Below are 14929 nucleotides of genomic sequence, written 5' to 3'. Positions count from 1 at the left end.
TAGATTGCAACAGGTTTTTTATTTTTGCTTTATATCTATTACAGTGTTTGAAACCTAAAGAAATACATTTCTCTTCAAATTTGGATGTGTATATAAATATCATTTGCTGGACTCAGCACACTCAATGCCATGGTTTCTTGGCCTATGTCTGCTCTGTAATCAAGCTTTTTGTCGGTCTACCCAGGGGCCCTGAGAACATGGATAACAGCCAGAGTTTACAGTTCTCGGAAAACTAAAAGCAAATAAAATTGGAAAGGAAAAAAACTGAGGAAAAGGGTTTGACTCAGGTTCTTAGGGTCTGTAGCTGGGAACCCAAGATGTTTTCCAGGGACATCCAGTCTCTCTTGGGTCGCTGGGACCTCATACCCCCTTCACTTCTTTAGTGGTTCGATCAAAGTCAGTTCCCACAAAAGCTGGCTGAAAGAGCCTGGGCCTGAAGGTTCTCATAGAGGCAGACTCTTTAAGGACATCCTCTGAATCAGAGGTTCCCAGTCAGTTTTAGGATCTGAGCTTTGACTTCCTTCACTGCCCCCAGGGCATCGTAGTTTTCTCTCCCCAAAATACAGGGGCTGAAGATCTGACGGACCTACAGAGGGGAATATGGCTAGTGTTCAGCAGAGGGGTTCAGGCATGTGCTGACGTGGATGTCAGTATCAGGGCTGGCCCAGAAGTAATGAGGTAGGCCCAAACCCACAGAAGACCTTTAGAATGAACTACGCAAACCTTTCTCTTGGAGTGTTCTGGGCCCATTATTTAATGCTGCCCCTTCTAACTCTCATACCCAGTTTTGGTTCTGCACATAGCCCAAGCATCATGTACAATGTCCTCTTGGAGAAAAAAATAACAGCTTCAATTCACTTGGTTGGTATTGACCTCAAATTCTTCCCTTGCCATGGTCTTTATCTGGGGGTGGGCTAGGGGCTAGACAATGGAACGACTGAATTATTTATGAAGGCCTTGGCCAAAGAGTAGCTAGTGCCTATGATATGGATCCCTGCATGGCCAAATTTTCAGCTTGTTGGCTTAACAGAAGAATTCAGAGGTTAAAACATAGAAAAAATACTGGACAAGATTGGCCTAGAATGTGCAGTCTTGAAACCTACTCTGAGCAGTATGTCACACTCACTCACTCCTAGGATAGTTCTAACTAAAAAATGTCGCTACTGGTTATAAGCAATTCCTATGGCTCAGCGCACTAAGCTTTGTACCATTCCCAAGGCTGCCAGGAAGGCAGACAGACACACACATTCCTGAGGTCCCCAGCCAGCCTGTTTTCCCCATGTGTCCCTGTAGTGCCTGCAGGGACCCAGAGAATCTGGCTCCCTGCCTTCAACCGAGAATCCAGAATCTGAGCCCAGAAGTTGAATCTGCTGAGGAATACCAAAGAGGATGGATACCAAACTGTGAGTCTCAGGGAGAAGAGGTGTAGCCTGAACAAACAAACAAGCCTTCAAAGAGGTGCACTGTGGGATGAGGAGGGAAGTATTGCTAGGCAGTCATTCCCTTCCCTTCTAGTTTGCTGGAGAAGGGTAACTCTTGGATGTAGGGAGAAGGCAGGCAGACAAGAGAAATTGGAAATCCAGTTCACTCTGCTAGACAGTTTTCATTTTAAACTGGTTTGGCTTGAGAGAAGTACAGTCTGTGCCTGAAATCCTTCTTTTTGCTCTTCCTGAAGTGTAGTAGCAGCTATAATCTGTGCAGTTCAACTCCAAAAAATAGGGCTCCTGGAAAGTGGCTTCCAGGGCAAAGAGAGCAGAAGAAATAGATCTAAGGGTCCTAGATAAAGGGGAACACCAAGGGTCCCTAAAATCTGAGGCCATCAATGCTCACTCCATGAAAGGATAATTTATATCCACTGCCCCCAGTAACCAGGCTGGCCAGCTGAGGGTGGAACCCATGTAGCTTTAGCAGAAAGTTGCAGCCAATACCAAGAATAGGCAGTCACTGGGATAGCTCAGAACTGAAAGCAGGTTTCTAAGACCAGAGACCCTGTTAGTACCTGGGAGTGGGATGCCTAGAGGTGACTGTTAATAAAATAGTTCAAAACAGTATTTGAACACTTTAGCTAAGAAAAAGGTTCCTTTCCTTAACCTACATCTAGATATCCACCAGAGATCTTAAGATGGATAGACCAGCCACGTGCCATCACATGAAGATTCCAAAACATGTCTTACCAGCTGATTCCCTACAGCAGGCTGGGAAGCATCCCTGCAACACCCATGTAGAAATCTACCAGAAAGCCTTTGGCCTCACTTAGGCCAGGTCTGGAGTCCAGATAGGGGCTGCTCACAAAGAGTGGCTATCAAGCCTGGGCTAAAAAAATATTCTGCTTCCCAAGATGGCCAAAGGAAAGGAAGAGACACAAGATGATGTTATTGCCTCTGTGGCTGGAAGAACTTTGCTTGTTGACTGAAAGGGTAAGAGGAAGATAATGGGAAAACATGATCTGAGGAAGACACTAACAAAGGAAAGCTCCAAGAAGCCACTTTTATCTGATGAGAAGACTGTCCTCATGTTGCCCTGGAGACTTCAGCCTTTGAAGTCCTTGGAGAAAACTGGCTTTAAGCAGCAGCCAGATGATCAAAAAAGCCTTCCATCTGGTAGAGTCCAGATCTGAAGCAAAAGTAGACTTTGGAGGGCCAGCTGGGAAAAGAAGGATGTATATGTCTCACAATAAAAATTTGGTCCAAATATCAAGGACTTAACTATTGCTTGAGATGTTCAAAATAGACCCTACTAAGTGCTCTGCCCTTTGGACAAGGACAAGGGTGTGGCTTTTCTTTGAACTGTTGGAGGACAGTTTTGTAATGGAGTTGGCAGGCCAAGTGAAAAAGATCCTGCCCTTGCCTATCTGGGAGATTGGGGGTTGGTAGTCATCATTCCCAAGCTGAAGAGTAGCATCTGACTCACTAAGGTGGTACAGCACTGGTGTGACTTTCCAGAGATAACTGCTAGCCCCAAACCACCTTTCTCAGAAAATGGTTTTGCAGTTGGATCTCAACACTAGAATAAGAGTCCAACTCAAGACCTATAGCTGACAGTGAGCACCTCAACTTTAGATCTGTAAGCAGAGGGGTATGGATTTCACCTGAGCCAGAGAGGATGTATAGGAATGGAAGCAAGAATGGCACTGTTCTGGGGGAGGGGAAAATACAGCTTGGAGCAGGGCACCTCTGACTGGAAGCAGGGCAGGGCAGATTGTGCCTTCAGCTCCACAGCTGGCCTACACTTAGCCAACAACCTTCTCTAAGCTATGCCCAACAGCTGGGCTCTACCATATGTAATCCACTGAAGCACAGGCAAGCCACTGAGGACTGCACTAGCTTTACCCAAAGAGAGAAGATGTTAGGATTGTAACTGTCACATGAAAGGGCAAAACTCAAACCACGTATGGGGTATCCCAACAGTAAAGATAGCAGTAACTCTCACTAAAGTCCTGAGGCTGCTAAGTTTCTGTGATAACTGGAAAGGAAAACTGTATGTGATAACTTCTGTGGGCAAGGGCCTCTGAGAATGAATCTGAGAAGGCAGTCTGCTTTCTGAGTTTCCTGATGTAAGCAGGATGCTCTGCAGTAAAGATCAGAGTGGTAGACCTCACCAGGCCCTGGGGTCATCCTTGCTCCCTTCAGGTATTGGGACAATCAGGCCAGGCTGACCTGCTACATAAAGGATCCAGAGCTAAGGGTTGGTCCTAGGTAATGGCCCAGAACCCAAGTCGAGAGGAAAAGGACCAAGCTCAGACTTCCTGAGCAAGGGAGCTTCCACATCTCTTTTGGTCTTCCTCACAGTATCCTACTTACAGAAATTACAGAGTTCTTCCTCTTGAGACCAATTAAGATTGACTTAACTAATATATACTATAAAAAAATACAGAACTTTTTGACATTCTCTCCTTTGGAAGTAAAATATACATAATACAACTATGGAAAAGGAAGAAGAAAGGCCAAAGACAGGGGTCCCTGGCTATCCCAATACATGACACTCTCACTCCAACCTCCTCTGCAACTTCTGGGTCACCAGAGCAAGGGCTTTCTCCTCAGGAGAAAGGACGAGCTACAGCCATCTGTCTCATGTTTAGGAGAAAATACAGCTACCTCAGAGGTCCATTTGACTCTGAGTGGAATTTTCAAGTAAACAAATGAAGTTGGGTTGCACCATTGGCAGGTGGGTAGGAAACATGGGATCAGTAGCGACACATGAAGGCCTGTGTTTCTCCCCTCCACTCCTACTGTGTACTTGCCCCAGGAGAGTGAGGGGGAGCTCCCAGACTAAAGAGGTCTGGGCAAGGGGTAAGAGGGAGGGACGGTCCTTTGTCTCATGGAGACCTCCCTCTCAGCCTCTAGTCCCAGACAATGCTGGCAGCTGGGATTCCTAAAACCAGGAACTCATGGCTCTTGGAAAGAGCAATCTTAATACAAGAAAAATGTGCAAAAGAAAAAAAATTAAATAACTCAATCCAAGCATACAAGATTGATATTCTGACAGAGCAAGAACACTTTGTTTGGGTTTCTCCCCTCCCCTCCCACCCCCCAACCTCTGGAATATTCCATCTGCTCAAGTACCCAAGATAAGAGTTATACAGATCAGGGCAGAGGACTGGGAAGGATGATGGAAGATAAAAGGGAAGGAAGTCACCACTGAAGAAAAAATAAAAATAAAAAGGTGCAAAATCGATTACCTCAGTCCTCCTTTGTCTACCCCAGGGCTCCTGGGTTAAAGACATGTGCAGCCAAAATATAGTGTAAGGAAGAAAAACCCAACATGTCCCCTTCTTGTCACAAAACCCAAATGTGAGCCTCAGATGGTTCTGTCTGTCCAGAGGGTGCTCCCTCTAGGGAAGGGGGCGGAGCAGGTCAAGAGCACAGTTTCCAGGGCAGCAAAGGTGTGTGGTGGCTGATGGCTGGGGGGATGGTTTCCCGCCCACCAGAGGGCTGCTTTTCCGCTGGTCGGTGGTGCTTCCCATCCCCTCCCCTCCCCGGAGGCAGACATTATAGCTGGAAGCCCTCCATGGGGGCCTCAGGCTGCTGGAAGATGAACTGCTGTTGTGTTTCATCCACTTGGGGGGCCAGGCTACTGTCATCATCTTCTACACCAAAGTAGTGTTCAATGAGATCGAAGGCCTTCTGATAGATCTCCTGGTTCTCATGGCTCTGGAGAAACTCAATTTTATCTAAGCCTATGGAAGGAAGGAGAAAAATAAAATTTGAGTGCTTTCCTATGGGTCTATTTTTCTTTCCCCTCCTCTGGCCTAAAAAAGAAGAGCCAAAATCTTTTCTCAAAATTATATAAACCCAAAGAAAAAGACCAAAATGTCACTTATAAGCCAGAGGTTCTAGTCTTGATTGTGCTTTTAACTTTCAGCATGACCTGGGCAAATCACTAGTCTCTCTGAATCTCTCAGAGATGAATAGTAAGTCAATCCAGCACTCTTACTGGAATCTGCTAGAAGCTCAGCTGAAAACATGCCTTCTAGCACCTGATTCTATTATCAATTCAATTCTGGAGCTTTATTTTTGCATGTGTATCATACCTGCTTCCTAGGTAAAGCCTATCAGAAAGAGAACTGATCTACTGCTCCTTAGAGACAGAAGGAATTGATGGTGTAAAACTTTGCATTCAAGTGATGACCCAAAGTAACACACATGCTCACATATGTATACTACTTTGAAGCCCTACAGACGCCAGGTTCTGACCTAGAACCTTTCTACATGAGGAAGAAGTGAGGCAGGGGAGAAAGTACATACCATAGGCTTCCTCGATGAGACCACAATAGGGATTGACCCCTGAGCCACTGCGCTTGCCCTCTTGCTCTCCAAGCCGAAGGATGTTCTCCAGTCCATTGAGGGCAACTTGCACAATCTTTGAATCCATCACAGTCAGCAAGTCACACAGGGGTTTGATGCAGCCCAGTGAGACCAGATACCTGTGGCCCAGAGACCAGGCAAGCTGCATATTAATAAAGGGCAAGGGAGGTGCTGGGCAGGTGCTGTGGGGCCTGTGGATCTTCCACATACATGTCAGCAATCCCAGCTATCCACTCTAGCTCAGCTTTCATAATTACCCATCCTTTCCCTCAATTTCTCCACCCTCCCATTGCTCCTGGTCTAGTTCATTTCCATGTGGAAGGCTGCCAGAGATTCCTCCTCGTCTCTAACATCTCCTTACTGCAGTATTACCACTCTGAAACATCAGTTCCCTGATTAAAAATTTTGCAGTCTAAGCTCTGCTGGAATGACAATATAGACCCTCTATGATCTGGCTCCTACCCTCCTTTTCTAGCTTTGCTTCCCATCATTCCCTTTCAAGGACACTACATTCCAGTCAAACATGTAAAGGTCTCTGGGTTTCTGATTTTTGTTCCTTTACTTATGCTTTTTCCTGTGCAAAGGCCTCTTACAACCCTGTATCTTTCGAAGCTTAACTCAACAGCTATCCTTTATCTCCTAAGGCTTTATAGATACTGAAGATACTCATACTTCCCTTACTAAGCTACAAGCTGAGGGCAAGACACCTGTCCAATTCCTACCACTCTCACTTATGTTGATAATAGAAACCACAATCAAAGAGCACACACATAAAGGAGCTTCCTATTTGCTTTTCCCAAGTATCACTGTGAAAATGACTTCCCCAAAGAGCTGCTTTGAACAAGCCACAGCATGCTTCTCTTTCATTTGCACGGATAACTGACAATTACACAGATTTAAATTCCCTAGAGGGTACAGAGAAGCAGAAGTGCAAGAATGTCTGTGTCAGTTTTCTATAGTCCAGAAGGGAAAAGAGGGACATAGTTTATAGGAATCTACTCCAGATTCAGTGCCATTCTAGCAGCTTATCAGTTAAACCCTAGTGCAGCTGTACTGGGGCATACCTATCCCAGAAAAAGAATAAACCAAGAGCCAAGAAAATATACATATCACCCAAGACAATGGGAAAGGAATGTGATACCTGATCTGCTCAGGAGTTCCTCCTGATGTGGCATTGGTGATGGCCCAGGCTGCCTCTTTCCTTGTACGGAACTCTGCTTTCTGAAGGATTTCAATCAACACAGGGAAGATATTTGCATCTATGACAGCCTGAGAGAGGATTTGGGGTATGAGGAAGAAAGTCATTTCAAGAGGAGAAAGCAAATCCAGCCTACAAGTCAGTGAAGATTTAGACATCTTCCCCTTCCTAGTCCTTCTCCTTTGTTCTTACCAAATAGGTGACAGGCTGCAAGGAACCTGGCTTCCACTACAAATAATCTTGGGCCAACAGCACACACTGACCCCAATTTCTAAAGGGGAACAAATTCTTTCTTCTGGAAGCAAACATCCCATAACCGCTCATGTTCCCATGCCTTCCCACTGTCCTCCCACCCCTCCTGCTTGTTTTACCTGTATTTGAGCCCTGTTGCCTGCAGTGATATTTGAAATGGTCCAGCAAGCTTCCTTCCGGATTGACTCCTTGGGACTGCTCAGCAAGTGAAGCAGGCAAGGGAGGGCTGAACAGTTAAGAATAACCTAGACCATCAAAAGCACAGGCAACAAAAGAAAATTAGGTAAACTGGACCTAATCAAAATAAAAAACTTCTGTGCATCAAAAGATCATTAAAAGAGTGAACAGGCAAACTACAGAATGGGAGAAAAATATGCAAATTATATATGTGATAAGGATTAGCATCCAAAATATATAAAGAACCCTCACAACTAAAAACACTGAACAACTCAAATGGGTAAAGGACTTGAACAGCTATTTCTCCAAAGAAGGTAAACACATGGACAATAAACATATGAAAACATGCCAAACATCACTAATCATTAAGGGAAGTGCAAATCAAAACTGCAATGAGATACCATTTCATGCTTATTAGGATGGTCACTGCCAAAAACCTCAGACAATACAAGAGTTGGTAAGCATGTGGAGAAACTAGAACCTAGTATATTGTTGGTGGGAAGGTAAATGGGTGCAGTCACTGTGTAACACAGTATGGTGGTTCCTCAAAATCTTAAACATAAAACTACCATATGATTTACCAATTTTTCTTCTGGGTATATGTATCCAAAAGAACTGAAAGCAGGGACTCATATGCCAATGTTCAATGAAGCATTATCCACAGTAGCCAAAAAGTGAAAACAACTCAAGTGTCTACCAACAGAGGAATGGAAAAAGGCACTATGTGGTATATACAGACAGTGGATTCAGCTACGAAAAGGAACAAAGGTATGATACGTGCTGCAATATGGATGAACCTTGAAGACATTATGCTAAGCGAAATAACTGACACAAAAGACAAATATATATGGTTCCACTTATGTGAGGTACCCTACAGGAGTCAAATTCAAAATAAGAGGCACAAAGTAGTATGGTAGTTACCAGGGACTAAGGGAGGGGAAAATGGGGAGTTATTCTTTAATGGGCACAGAGTTTCAGTTTGGGATGACGAAAATGTGGAGATGGATGCGGATGATGGTTGGGAATAATGTGAACTTAACTTAAGGCCATGGAACTGTACATTTAAAAATGGTAAAAACAACCCATTTTATATTATGAATATTTGTGCATACATGCACACACACAAAGAATGATGTAGAAAATGAGTGAGTTTGAGTGAGATTCCTCACCTATACGGAATCTGTTAAGAATCCCACAGAATTATGCCAATTACTCAAGACTCAAAGAATACTCAGGTCCTCTAGCCTTTGAACAGAGGAACTCTGTTTATATGTCCTCAAGGGAGGTACTAGCAGCAGATTAACATGAAGTAGTGTAGTGTCCATGGGATCCTAAAGGTCTTGAAAGTAGGGGTGAGATTCCATACCTTTTAGTATCTCAAAGAGACCACAACTCAAAAACTGTTAACAATTACCTTAAAATGTTCCAGGTAGTAATTCAGGTTACTCCATTTAGTTTTCCTTTAAAAGCACCCAATGGATGATAACTTGCTTCCAGTTTATAGAAGAAATGAAGGCAACCAAGCTGCCTAGTCATACAGAAAGTGGCAGAGTTGGAATTTTTCACTTAAGCCCATGCTTTCTCTCCTAGACCTCACTGCCTTCCATCAGGACTAAAGCACAAGGCAGGGGAAGGTTTTATCCAAAGAAAGCTCTCCTCTTCCTTACCTGGGTCTGGATGTCATCCCCAGTGACAATGTTACCTACAGCTCTCAGGGCAGGAGAAGCGACTTTATAATCGTTGTGCCTACAGAGGAGGGAGATCTGATCATTACAGAGTCAGCACATGGTATTCAGCCCTGATGACCACCAAGGCTGGCAGCACTCTCATGGCTCCAGACCTGTGGATAGGGCAGTAGACTGTGGATTGCAGTTCTTTAGTCTGGGCTTAGAGCAGTTTAGGGAATCTGTGCCCTTTCTAACAGACCACTCACATTAGAAGCTCTACTAATCTCCGGCAGACTCCAGAGTCTATGACTGCTTGGATTTTCTCATTGGGGCCATCAGACAAATAAGATAGGGCCCAGCAAGCATCTGCAAGCAAGTCTGAGTCGCTGCTGAAGAGTAGGCGAGACAGCACAGGCAAACAAGGGGAGACCTGTTGGAAGCAAAGTGAGAGGGACTCAGAGGAGGATAGGGCTACATCAGTTCTAGCACTGTTGTCCCCTCTACAAGCAATTTCAAGCCCTGGAGATTTCCACTATATTAAACCACCAGACATACCTTTTCACTTTACCAGTCAGACACATGATCACCTATTTAATGGACAACTGCCTCTTTCAGTTTCTTATGGATAGAAACTCTACAGGGTTCCCCAAAGACTTGAAAACTCCCCTATCAATATTCCTCCATATGAAAGAACCTGCTATAACTCAGGAACTGGAAAGAAGCTCTCACCTTTGCAAACTCTGGGGGTGGGTTCTTCCCTCGGCAGAGGTTTGACAGGGCCCAGACTGCATTCCGTGTCATTGTCAGTCGTGTGGACTTGGTAAGGAGTCTGAACGAAACAGTAAAGCCAGATCCTGAGCAATGCTGTCTCTAGCATAAGGCTATTGCCTATGAATCCCAGGAGCAAACCCACTCAGATCCCTAAGACTCTAGTAGCTTGTTTCTTCCTATCTATAGATCCAAGTTAACAGTCTGTTTGGGCTAGGATTTGGACCTACATTAGCTGAGGACTAGGACCAACTGTGGTTAGTTAAGACCATAGTTAATAAGGACAAACAGAAGGCTGGATTTTGAGTAACCCTGCAAAACTTTTAAGATAGGACACACTTTGCCCTTAACCATGGCCACAACTTTTAAACAAGTACTGTTCTCTTTGGAAATGAAAGCTAAATGTCTAGGGTGAGGACTTCAGCCATGAAGTATGGAATGATTTTCTGTGAAGGGTCTAGGAAAGAGTTACAGTGGTAGCCTATGAGATTGTGGTCTCTGAAGGACAGCTCATCCATTTTTTTGTGGTTTAGATGTAGCTCTACTTTAAGGGTATGGGAGGAAGGATGGGGGATCCAGATGACCTTTCCTGGGGGGTCTTTGGTTTATACCTCTGCATAAACCCATAGCAAATCAATGCATTCTGTAGAGAAGGCTGATTTTTCCAGTTGGGCTAGTCCTGCCTCTCTTCTCTGGCTCAAAAATGATGCAGGTACACTAAAAGGGTTGAGGGTTTAATACGGGTAACTGGTGAACCACTGTGTTGTATATTTAAAACCAACATAAGATTGTATATCAATGATACTTTTAATTTTAAATGATGCAGGTACAACCAACATGAGATTCTATAGTGCCATGAAGTGAGGAAGCGCAAGACTTCCCTTGGCACAATTTTCTTACTCCCGAAAGATACCTGTTTTTACTTTGACAGTCAGAATGTACTTTTAGTTTCAGTATTTACTTATCACTGTAAAAGATTAGCCCCATGTCGGCCACATAGATGCCCCAGGTGCACATGATCATAATTACTCACGTTAACAAAGGATTAAGGATGGAACAGTTCAAGACGTAATCTCGGCAAACGGAGCTGTCTCCAGCTATGTTTCCCAGTGCCCAGACTGCCTGAAAAGGGGATGATGGAACTGTTACCTACAGAGCCTAGTGGCTTCTCTGAATTCTTACTACCAGAGGGAGTACCCACCAGTAACAAGGATGAAAACCATTATCAAGGCCTGAGGCACACTGAACAAGCTCAGCTACCCTCCTTACTGACATTCTTACTGAGCACTTACACTATAAGGACCTTTCCTGAACACTGAGTGTTCTGGTTCAGTGCGAAAGACAAGCTGACAGTTGTACTGCAGCCAGAGAAGCCAAACCAAGACCTCCCTATCGCCAACCCCCAGAAAAGCAGGAAGTATTTGGGAAGGTGCTTTCTTTTAGTTTCACATTCCCAATAGGACTACTGAGACTAGAAAGGGGGGAAAAAAACCCCAATACCATTCTCCACTTCTACCCAACCAGTAACATCCAGGGGAAATGAAAGTTGTGTCTTTATATCTGCGATTTGGAGGTACTGAGAAAAGGGTACTGTAATGTCTTTTTTTCCAATACCACCTCTGATGCCAAATGTATTTTTTTTTCTACACCAACAATTCTCTGACAACAACTATACATCCAATAATTCAATACAATTCAGACACTAAACTCTGGAGTCAGCGTAGACCACACAGGTTTAGAGCTCAGTCCCACAAGGCTGACCTCACTTTAGACACCAGTAACAATTTGCAGATGCCACTTGTATTTCTGACTGATTGGCTAAAAATTTAGGAGTTCCCATGATCCCCTAAGGTTTAGTAACTTGCTAGAATGATTCACTGAACTCAGGAAAATACTTTACTTATATTTACCAGCTTAGAGCTAAGTGGAAAAGATGCACAGGACAAGGTATGAGGTGAGGGGCTGGGGTGGGCAGCATATCCATGCCCTCTCCGGCATGTCACCTTCCCAGCACATGGATGTGTTCACCAACCCAGAAGCTCTCTGAATCTCACTGTTCAAGAGTTTTTATAACCCAACCTCCAGCCTCCCTATCCTTCCTGGGAAGGCTGGGGAAAAGTTGGTGGGAGGAAGATGCTGGGGCTGAGAGTTCCTACCCTCTAATCCTGTTTGGTCTTTCTGATTGGCTACCTTCCTTCCCGCATTTCTGAGGCTATCTAGGGGCCCCAACCCAGTCATCTCATTAGCATAGACTTGGATGTGTTCCAAAGGGGCTCATTATAAGTAAGAAAATTCCAAGGCTTTTAGGAGCTCTTTGCCAGGAACTGAGGATAAAGACCAGATATATTTTTTAATATCCCACATATACTATAAAGAATTAAGCCAAATTTGAGCATTACCTGTTCCTGTACATCCTCAAAGTCCGAGTTAAGTAGCTCTATAAAAATGGGGACGGCCCCTGCTTCAATGACAATTTTGGTCTGCTGAGAGGTTCCAGAGGCAATGTTCGTTAGGGCCCAGGCAGCTTCAAACTGAAAGTGAGATTAAGTCATTACTGAGACGTCATTCTAGACAGGGCAGGCATGCCTACCAACTGGATCAGAGCAGTAAGCCTCTTGCCCCAGACTGGAAAAAAAAAGCAAAACTCAAGCCTTTTCCTCCCCACCCTTAAATGATTGGAAGAGTTTTTGGCCATGATGTAGTGCAATGGGAGGGCAGAATTGGGCTTCAGAGGCCCCAGGTCTAGTCCTGCACCACCACAGCACCCATGAGTCCTTTGGCAAGTCACTCTTTCATTTCCTAAGCTTTACTATCTTCACTTCTGAAATCAGAAGAGTGATAGAGGTCTGTCACAGTCCCTTTCAGCTCAGTTTCTAGTAAATTCTAATGGATTGACTCATTACCCATTTTTGAGAGGAGAGACCCAGAGAGTCTACATGAATTTGCCTCACGACAAAGGTAATTAGAAGTGGACTAAAACCTCTGATTTACAGCTAAATAATCAGTCTGTCATATTTTGGTATCTTTCCTTTCAGACTGTTTCAGGGAAGAGATTCTGGCTCTTTTTTTTGACGCCAAGACCTCTAAGGCAACCGACAACATCTCTTAAATGTTTCCTCATATTACTTGTATTTCTCTGAGAGATATGTCTGTAGAATCATCCCACTGCAATTTCTTGGAAAAGGGATTTTCACCTGGTATCCCTCCAGCCCAGGCCTCACCTGTAATGTACAATTCTCATTCCTCTTCAGAAACTCCACGAAACGATCCACCACTCCTGGAGTGTTGATAACTTCATCTATTGGAGGACTAGGTTCTGGAAGAGGGAGAATGGAAGGAGAGGAAGTCAGAAGCAGGTTTGGCTGATGCATTTATTGAAGTCTATCCACCATGCTTTGTAGATATTTCTGACCACCCTTATTAACATTCCTAAACTCCCTTTTGGTGAGGTGGTTTTAACAATAGCTGGTCATCTTGGAATTGTATAATACAGTTGGGATGCTAACTTTAAATAAAGTCAATCCTAATTTAAGTATGCTTACTTTTGGCTTCCTCAACTTAAGCAAGTAAGTAATCTTACTTACCTAAGCAAGTAAGAAACTGAGAGAAAGAGAAAGCCCAAGGGGTGAGCAACCTTGTCTAAATATCTCCCTTCTAAAACCAGCGTTACCCTCTTGGGAGGACTTCTTACTATCCTGGAGCAAGAAGTATTTTCCCTATCATACATCAGATTTTTACTGAGCACAAACTATATGCCAGATAAAAATGTAGATACTGAGAATACAACAGTGAACAAAACAAAAATTCTCTGCCTTCGGAGAGCTTACATCCTCATGAGGAGAGACATTCTCTTGTGTTAGAAGGTAATAAGTAAAACGGGAAAAGTAAGAATAGGTAAGGCTTAGTGTCAAGGTGGCCCATGATTTTGGATAGGGTGTCAGGCTGGGTTTTGTTGAGAAGGTAAGGTTTGATTATAGAAGTGAAGAGGTCATCACATAGATACCTGCAGGCAGAGGTAACAGCCAGCACAAAGGTAAGAATGTGCCTAACTTATATAAGGAACACTAAAAGCAGTGGGGCTACAGCAGAATGAGCAATGGGGAGTAGTTGATGAGGTCAGATACAAGAAACAAGAGACAATCACGTGGGGCCTCTCTTGGGAGTAGTACTAGGCTTTGTACCTTTGGAGAGCAGTTTCCGGAATTTCTGTGTGGTTGCTAACTGGAGGTCAGAATCATCAGAAAAAAGCATCTCCACCATCTCTCTCGTGATCACACTCTCCTAGAACATAAAACAGGTTCAAGACTTTGCAAACCAACACCAGAGCCAGTTATGAATGCATAATCCTGCTTCTCATCCTGCTTTTCTAAAGACTTGAGGGGCAAGAAGATGGCATAACAGCAGGCTTAGGAAGTGTTTGTCCATGGTTCATGGCTACTTCAAGTTAGTACATTTGAAGGTGAGTCCTAACCTCTGAGACAACTGATGGCTTCTATTGACTGTTTCTCAGGTGTCTCCATCAGAGAGGAATCCTTGTTGACTTAAGTTAACCAGTTATAAAAGGGACCATGGAAGAAAGAGCTTAGCATGGTTGTCCACAAAGCTACTAGATCATGTGAACTGCCCATTTTCTATTCTGTAAAAGCAGCTACTTTCCAGGCCTGCCTGAAGCACATGCAAGTGTCTTACGCAAGGGTCTTACCCCAGTGGTAGAGCTCACATAGGAGTCCATGAGGAGACTATCAAACATGGCGGCTTCTTCATTAATCAGCTCCACATTTCTCCGTTTAAAAAGCTGAAAGAGAAGAGAAGAGATGGTGGTAAGACTGCTCACACAAATAAAGAATGATCCCAATGTTAAATTATGGTGCAACTGTCAAGGAAATGCTAGTGTACAGAGAAAATGCCAAGCTTAGTATACTGACATGGAAAGATATTTAAGGGCTTTACTTTCTATGTTGTATCTAATTGTTTGCATTTTTAAGATAATATTTTTATAAGCAAAAAAATCTTTTAACGGTTTCTGTGCCTTTGCATAAAAGGTGATGTGCTTTTGCAAAAAA

General features: G+C 43.8%; 1 protein-coding gene across 1 annotated transcript in view; it reads right to left on the bottom strand.

Moving 5' to 3' along the window:
- The window catches only part of KPNA6 (karyopherin subunit alpha 6), a 56330-nt gene continuing 41401 nt past the window's right edge, over positions 1–14929 (bottom strand). Inside the window, exons 3-14 of the mRNA XM_017676735.3 lie at positions 14569–14661; positions 14048–14147; positions 13088–13182; positions 12266–12397; positions 10900–10988; positions 9828–9927; positions 9365–9528; positions 9099–9177; positions 7374–7499; positions 6946–7073; positions 5745–5923; positions 1–5176 (exon numbers count right to left, since the gene is read on the bottom strand). Of these exons, the coding sequence (XP_017532224.1) occupies positions 4989–5176; positions 5745–5923; positions 6946–7073; positions 7374–7499; positions 9099–9177; positions 9365–9528; positions 9828–9927; positions 10900–10988; positions 12266–12397; positions 13088–13182; positions 14048–14147; positions 14569–14661 (1473 nt within the window). The 3' untranslated portion in view covers positions 1–4988. The remainder of the gene's footprint in view (positions 5177–5744; positions 5924–6945; positions 7074–7373; positions 7500–9098; positions 9178–9364; positions 9529–9827; positions 9928–10899; positions 10989–12265; positions 12398–13087; positions 13183–14047; positions 14148–14568; positions 14662–14929) is intronic.

The sequence above is a fragment of the Manis javanica genome, chromosome 4 (assembly GCF_040802235.1).
Source record: "Manis javanica isolate MJ-LG chromosome 4, MJ_LKY, whole genome shotgun sequence".
NCBI classification, from domain to species: domain Eukaryota; kingdom Metazoa; phylum Chordata; class Mammalia; order Pholidota; family Manidae; genus Manis; species Manis javanica.
The sequence above is the reverse complement of the archived record's forward strand: the minus strand, read 5'-3'. Positions and strand labels throughout refer to the sequence as shown.